At 47.6% G+C, this 7,220-nt stretch overlaps 1 protein-coding gene across 1 annotated transcript in view; it reads left to right on the top strand.

Annotated features, from left to right (window-relative positions):
• Nucleotides 1-2,476, top strand: part of ZCCHC12 (zinc finger, CCHC domain containing 12) — a 3,506-nt gene extending 1,030 nt beyond the window's left edge. The window contains exons 3-4 of the mRNA XM_008569400.1: nt 108-221; nt 639-2,476. Of these exons, the coding sequence (XP_008567622.1) occupies nt 747-1,949 (1,203 nt within the window). The 5' untranslated portion in view covers nt 108-221; nt 639-746 and the 3' untranslated portion in view covers nt 1,950-2,476. The remainder of the gene's footprint in view (nt 1-107; nt 222-638) is intronic.
• The last annotated feature ends 4,744 nt before the right edge of the window (nt 2,477-7,220 follow it).

The following is a 7,220-nucleotide window of genomic DNA, read 5'->3' as shown; positions in this document are numbered from 1 at the left end:
GGGGGGGGGGGGGGGGGGGGGGGGGGGGGGGGGGGACGGTGTACCAGGATGACAGGTGAGGCCGCTCCAGATCCTTTTCTTCCCTGCCCTCCTCGACTGTGGCGCAGTCTTGAGGCCCTGAGGAGCCGGATCTGCGACCCCCTGCAGACAGGTTGACTGTATCCCAGAAGCGAGCTTTCTCACGGAGGGCACCCGCTGCAGAGTCCGGAAATAAAATAAAGGTGCGCTCATGTTTCCGAGCTCGTGGAAGAATCTGAGAAATAACGGGGCTCGGAGGGACTTTGAAGGGGGTGTGGTTGAGGCCTGAGACCCTGAGGTTAATGAGATTTTATTTTATTCTCATAAATCTGTGACCATCGTGCTGTATTTTGAGAGCGCAATATCGGCTCCACGCACTATTACACCTAGAATTAGAAGCAACAGTTGCCGTCCCTCTTGAAGGACTGGCTGGAGGGAATGGATGTGGCTACAAAAGCTGTGCTAGCATGCGGACACAGACAGTCTCTTACAGGATATTTTGAGGGCAGTGGGCAGATGTAAAGTGTACTGCAGGGTATTCAGGTGGGGAGAGAATGCAGCCGCAGCCCAGCCTACTCCCTTATTAACTGTGCCCCCGCCCCCTTTTCCCTTTTTTACAGCTCCTACTGACATAGGAGAGAGGAAGAGCTCCCTGGCAGCCTGCAGATTAGGCTTTTCTAAAAAGCCTAAGCCTCCTGTTATATCCGGATACTTTTTCGTTGTCAGTCATGGCTAGCATCCTTGCACGTGTGGGTAACAGCCGGCGGCAGAATGCGCCCTTGCCACCTTGGGCCCATTCCATGCTGAGGTCTCTGGGGAGAAGTCTTGGTCCTTTAATGGCCAACATGGCAGAGAGAAACATGAAGTTGTTCTCCGGGAGGGTGGTACCAGCCCAGGGGGAGGAAACCTTTGAAAACTGGCTGATCCAAGTCAACGGGGTCCTGCCAGATTGGAATATGTCTGAGGAGGAAAAGCTCACGCGCTTGATGAAAACCCTTAGGGGCCCTGCCCGGGAGGTTATGCGTCTGCTCCAGGCGGCTAACCCCAACCTAAGTGTGGCAGACTTCCTGCGGGCCATGAAATTGGTGTTTGGGGAGTCTGAAAGCAGTGTGACTGCCCATGGTAAATTTTTTAACACCCTGCAGGCGCAAGGGGAGAAAGCCTCCCTTTATGTGATCCGTTTAGAGGTGCAGCTCCAGAATGCTATTCAGGCAGGCATCATCCCTGAGAAAGATGCAAACCAGACTCGCCTGCACCAGCTCCTGTTAGGCGCTGAGTTGAGTAGGGACCTGCGCTTCAGGCTTAAGGATCTTCTCAGGATGTATGCAAATGAGCAGGAGCGTCTTCCCGGTTTCCTGGAGTTAATCAGGATGATAAGGGAGGAAGAGGATTGGGATGACACTTTTATTAAGCGGAAGCGGCCAAAAAGATCTGAGTCAATGGTGGAGAGGGCAGCCAGCCCTGTGGCATTTCAGGGCTCCCCACCGATAGGGATCAGCAGTGCTGACTGCAACGTGATAGAGATAGATGATACCCTTGATGACTCAGATGAGGATGTGATCCTGGTGGAGTCTCAGGACCCTCCACTTTCATCCTCAGGTGCTCCTTCCTTCAGAGGCATGGGCAGATCTCTGGATCAAGTGCTGGTCATTGATTCCCCCAACAATTCTGGGGCTCAGTTTCCTTCCACCAGTGGTGGTTCTGGGCGTAAGAATGATGGTCCTGGGGATATGCGTAGAGCCAGGAAGCGAAAATACACAGTTCGCTGTTCATATTGTGGCGAGGAGGGCCACTCAAAAGAAACCTGTGACAATGAGAGCAACACGGCCCAGGTTTTTGAGAATCTGATCATCACCCTGCAGGAGCTGACACATACAGAGGAGGAGGGGTTAAGAGAGGGCCCTGATGAAGACCCCTCTGAGCTACAGTAAGGTGCTAGCCCCCAGCCTTAAATGAACGCTTACCTGTATTGAGAGTCCAGTGCTGGGAAAGCTGGGGGAAGGGGGCTGCTCATTGCATGAATTAATCCACAAAGCAGCTTTCTTTTGGGGTGGAGAAGAAAGGGTCTTGGATACCTGCACAGTGGAGGGAGATGGCCTGACCTCTGTCCTTGCTTCCTGTCCCTGCTGCCTAAGAGTCTATTTTCTGTGTGTGCCTATTTCCTTGATGACTTTATTCTCTTTGTGAATGTGGTATAATTCATTGTTAAATCTTCATACAGTAAAGAAAAGTACCAAAAGTAAAGTACAAATTACTCCAAATTCTCCACCCTTATATAACCATTGTTAACCTTTTGATGATGTCCTCCTAGATATTTCCCTACACCTATGTACCCAGATAGATATATGTATAGTTAAAAGTGATCAAATGTAAGTGCTGTTCTAGACTCTGTATTTTTTCACCAAACAATGTATGTTGTGGGCTTCTTTCTATGTCAATAAATATATATCAGCATCTATTTTAATGTCTATGTGGTATTATTTTAGGAAAAAGAAATAAGAAAAATATAATAAAAAGCTATAAGGGGGGGTCATACTCTGAGGTGGGGTTTTTATCAACCTCATTTTGCAGATGAAGAACAGGGAAGAAGAAATGGACTGAAATATTTCCCAAAGGTAAAGGGACAGAGCCCTTTTACCACAACGGACTAGTCCACTAGCTCATAGAGTCAAATTATGGCACCTCCTAGTTGACAATACCCCAATGTTTTCCTCTCTAATGTACCCAGAGGAGTCTATGGTAGGAGAGTCTGGTGCTGAAGTAATAGCCCATTGTGGGGATTGCAAGGGTTCCATTATGTTCACTTTGGGAGGGGCTGTTCCTCCTCCTCTGCACGGATTCCTTGGAGTGCTACTGCTGCTTCTGGATAACGTCCTGGTCACAACAAGGAATCTCTCCTGTGAGCTGACATCACCCTTTGCCCCTCCCCAATTCAGGAAAAGAGAGAGCAGTTACTCATGGGGCTCAGCCCCAGCAGGCTCAGCTCCTGATAGCACCCAAGCCTCACCCTATACACTCTGAAGCTACATGCTAGAGGACACAGGCCGCCCAAGGACTCCCAGCTAATCCCGTTCCACTTTATGGGGAGAGATGCTAAGCAGTTTAGTTGCCAGAGCATGTAAAGGAACATGGGACTGGCCCCTCAGGAACCTGCCCAGTCCCATCCGGTCTCTTACTGGAGGGTGAAAAAAGAGGACATGTGTGCTCTCCAACACTGAGGGACCCGATATTTCTTGTAGGTGCCTAAGTCCCTATTTTTGTGAGCAGAACAAGGCTAGGGTTGGGGGTGGGGATAATTCCATTTAAGACAGGGGGTAGAGAGTGAAATGAATGTGCAGACCTGAGGCCCTGGAGGAGTTTGTCATGCAGGAAATAGGGGCTCCACAGAGCTGAGAGGACAGAGTGTGCAGCAGCAAGAGCCGGTGTGACAGGGGTAGAGCTGTATGGGAAAGGGGACAGGGTGAGGGTGCTATGAACAGGGGGTGTCACATCTAGATTGAAAAGGACAGGAAGCCTGGTAGGAATAGCAAATTCCAGGGTTTCATACAGAACTTTGGGCTACTTTATACCAGGAATGGTACAGGTTGAGGATCTTAGGGAGGGGTATTAGGGTTCTAATTATGCTAGCAGTTGATGGCCATTCAGTAGGGACAAAGTGGGTACAGGCTGAGGTCCCGAGGGAGGGGTAGTAGCCAGGCACTACAAGAAGCCTTCCCTGGGCTGCCACACCCACAACCTGTCTTGATGTGTTTCTCTTTCCGGAAATAGCCCCCAGCTCCTCCCTGTCTTCTTATTCCTGCTCCATTCATGACCCCGCAATCTGACCTTAATACAATCCCACCACCGACCCTCTGTGGCCACACTCATCTCTTGGTGGATGGGGTGGAGGTTCAGTCCCCTGTGCTCTGCCTGTCACCCCCCTCCACTCCCCCTGGCATTCCATGTTTGCCATAAGCCTCAACCTCCTTAGCCTTCGTGGTCAGAAGGAGACTGGGAGGGCTCCTCTGCCTCTGACCCTTTAGCCAAGAACTGGGTCAGGAGCAAAGACTCAAGAAGACCACTTCTTGAATCCCTCTGGGGCACCTCTGGGCCCCTGGCAGCCACCTCAATCTCTTCAGAGCTAAAGGAGACCCCTCCTGCACCTCCCAGGAAAGAGGCAGCTCTGCTTAGGCCTCCAAAGCCACAGAGGCTCGCAACACCCCCCATTCTACCCTTGAGAGGTATCTACCCTCCTCATGCAGTCCAGAGTAGAATATTGTTCCACTTCTTACCTTTTCTCAATTTTACTCTATAAACACCTGTCGAAACATTTGCCCAAAGACCCAGGTTATGCTGCCATCATTTCTTTCTGGTACCATGTAGAATAGAAAGATGAAGAGAAAAATGAGTAAATTCTGTCCGTACCACCACTCTCCTTTCTGCTGGAGTTAGCTTGGACCTTCAGTGTAGACTACTGCCTTGAGAACCTGTTCTGTGATTCATCCCCTTTTTCTTTCCTCCTCCATCCTCTTCTTTGTTGTGTAAATTAGAAATTATCTAAATTTTTATTTCACCAGCCTGATGCAATCTGATGTTTCTTTTTTTATTTCATTTTGTGTGATGTTGGCTTTTCATTTATTCAAGAAATATGTATTCTCCCTAATTGGGTACCTGACATTCAGACTAATGTTTAGCCAAAAGCAAGCTTTTAGAGAATTTAATGTCGGGCAGCCTTTGTTCAAAGCTACGGGCTTATTTTCTTCCTTTCTGCCGTCATTCTCATTAGTTGCTAAGAGATAAAAATCACTCTTTTGTCAGAAGAAACTGGCCTCTGATGCCCTCTTGCATCATCTCCCGCCTCCCAGGCATCCTTTCCCTCGGTTTCCATGACACCCGTCTCTCACGGCTTCCCCCCGCCCCTGCCCTTTTTGGTGCCCACTTCTCAGTCTCCTTTGCTGAATCTTCTTCCTCTTCCTGATCCTTCCAGAATAATAATAAAAATAAAAATCAGTACAACCGTTATTTTTTAAGAGCTTATTATGTGCCAGGCACCCTGTACCTTAGCTTTTGCCATCCTCACATCAACCCCATAAGTATCACTGTTTTCACATATTTCAGATGATGAAACAGGCAGGAAAGTTAAGAAACTCGCCTAGGGTCATGCAGCTAGTTAGTGGTGGAGCCAGAGATCAGACTCTGGGGTGACTGACTCCAAAGCCCGTACTTCTCACATGTCTTACCTCTCATGTGTTTAGGGCACCCTATCATGTATGTACTATTATCTGCATATGACGTACAAGGAAACTGAGGTTTGTAAATGCAGGATAAGACCTGCCTTCCCCAGGTGTGCCCCATGTAGGAGTGATTAGCATGGGGCTCATCCATCGTAGGCTCTCAAGAAATAGCCGCTACGAGGCCTCTGCTAGAGTGCGTCACTGTGCTACAGAAGGAAGGACAGGAACATTTAAATGCTGTTTGTGCCATGCAGACAGTGCTTCTTTAGTGTTGATCCGAGGATGTGACAGTCTGGCTCCAGGAGCTACACTGAGCCTGGCCCAAGACACGCACTAGAGTGGATTTAAAAATGCCTGAGAGTTTACCAGTGGTGTTGATGACATGATAAAGGGAACACTCACTGGATACTGAGGCAGATTCCTTGGATAGGAACGATGCTAGCTCACTCCCCACACTCCACACGTAGTTTGTGTGTCCCTGGAGGATTTTTCTTTCCCCCACATACCAGAGGCACCCCTATCCTTTCAGATAGTTCAAGACCAGCCAAGTCTTCCTCCACCCAAACCACTCCCATTAGTGACAGATGAAAGCGAGGGTGGGGGGGAGCTGATCTCAATGACAGACGCTCCTTGTGTGCATGGTGGGAAGGAGGTAGGATTGAGATCTGAGGAATCCTTTACAATCCAGGGGTATCGGGCAGGATAAAAGGCAGCAGGGCGAGTGGGGCTGGGTCTCGAAGTTTCATCCTGACAGGACGTATGGGCCCCCAGTTGCAGCAGCTCATCTCAGCCCAGAAATGACAACTTAGTATGGCCTCTCACAACTGCTGCTGCCTCAGATAAATACCATGTTTACCATCCCCACTTTCCAGATGAGGCACAGACTGAGGCACACACAGTTGTAGTCACTTGCCTAAGATCACACAGCTAGGAAAGGTTGGGGCTGGAATTGAACTTCAGATCTGCCTCTTCCCAGAGTCATAATCTTTTTTTTTTTAATTAATTTATTTTTAATTGAAACATAACTGATTGTACATATCTGTGGGGTACAGCATTGAATATCAATACCTGTGTGTAATACGTGATTGTCAAATCATGATAATTACTATATTTATCATTACACAATGTAAACATTTTTTGTGGCCCTTTACCAATTTGTCACTAACCACCCTTACCCCTTTCCTACCTCTGGTGGCCTCAGTTCCATTCTCTCCTTTTGAAAATTCAATGATTTATTGTGATTGTTCGTTGTTTGTTTGTTTGTTTCTTTCTTTCTTATTTTTAAGCTCCCACTTATGAGTGAGGACATGCAGTATTTCTCTTTCTGTGCCTGACTTATTTCTTTCTCTTAACATAATTTTCTCTAAGTTCATCTATGTTGGTGTGAATGGCAAAATTTCATTCCTTCTTATGGCAGAGTAGTATTCCATTGTGTTTATATACCACGTTTTCCTTATCCAGTCGTCTGTCGATGGACATTTAGGTTGGTTCCAACTCTCAGTTATTGTAAATAGAGCTGTGATAAACATGGGAGTGCAGGTATCCCTTCGACGTGATGATTTCCATTCCTTCGGGTATAGACCCAGCAGTGGGATTGCTGGATGGTATGGCAGTTCTATCTGTAGTTGTTTGAGGAATCTCCATATGGTTTTCCATGATGGCTGCACTAATTTACAGTCCCACCAACAGGGTAGGAGGATTCCTCTTTTTCCATATCCTCGCCAGCATGTTATTCCCTGTCTTTTTGATACTGGCCAATGTAACTGGGACAAAATAATATCTTAGTGTGGTTTTGATTTGCATTTCCCTGATGCTGCATGATGCTGAGCATTTTTTCATGTGTCTGTTGGCCATCTGTATATCTGCCTTTGAGAAACGCAGAAGTCTTTACCTTGTGCTGTAAAAGCTGTTCCCAAGGTAATGGATACAAATATCTGATCATTCTATTGGCTGCATCTCCTGGGTACCAATTGTTTATTTCTTCTTTCC

Source organism: Galeopterus variegatus, unplaced genomic scaffold, assembly GCF_000696425.1.
Source record: "Galeopterus variegatus unplaced genomic scaffold, G_variegatus-3.0.2 Scaffold492, whole genome shotgun sequence".
Taxonomy (NCBI): domain Eukaryota; kingdom Metazoa; phylum Chordata; class Mammalia; order Dermoptera; family Cynocephalidae; genus Galeopterus; species Galeopterus variegatus.
This window is presented reverse-complemented; position numbering and strand designations above follow the sequence as displayed.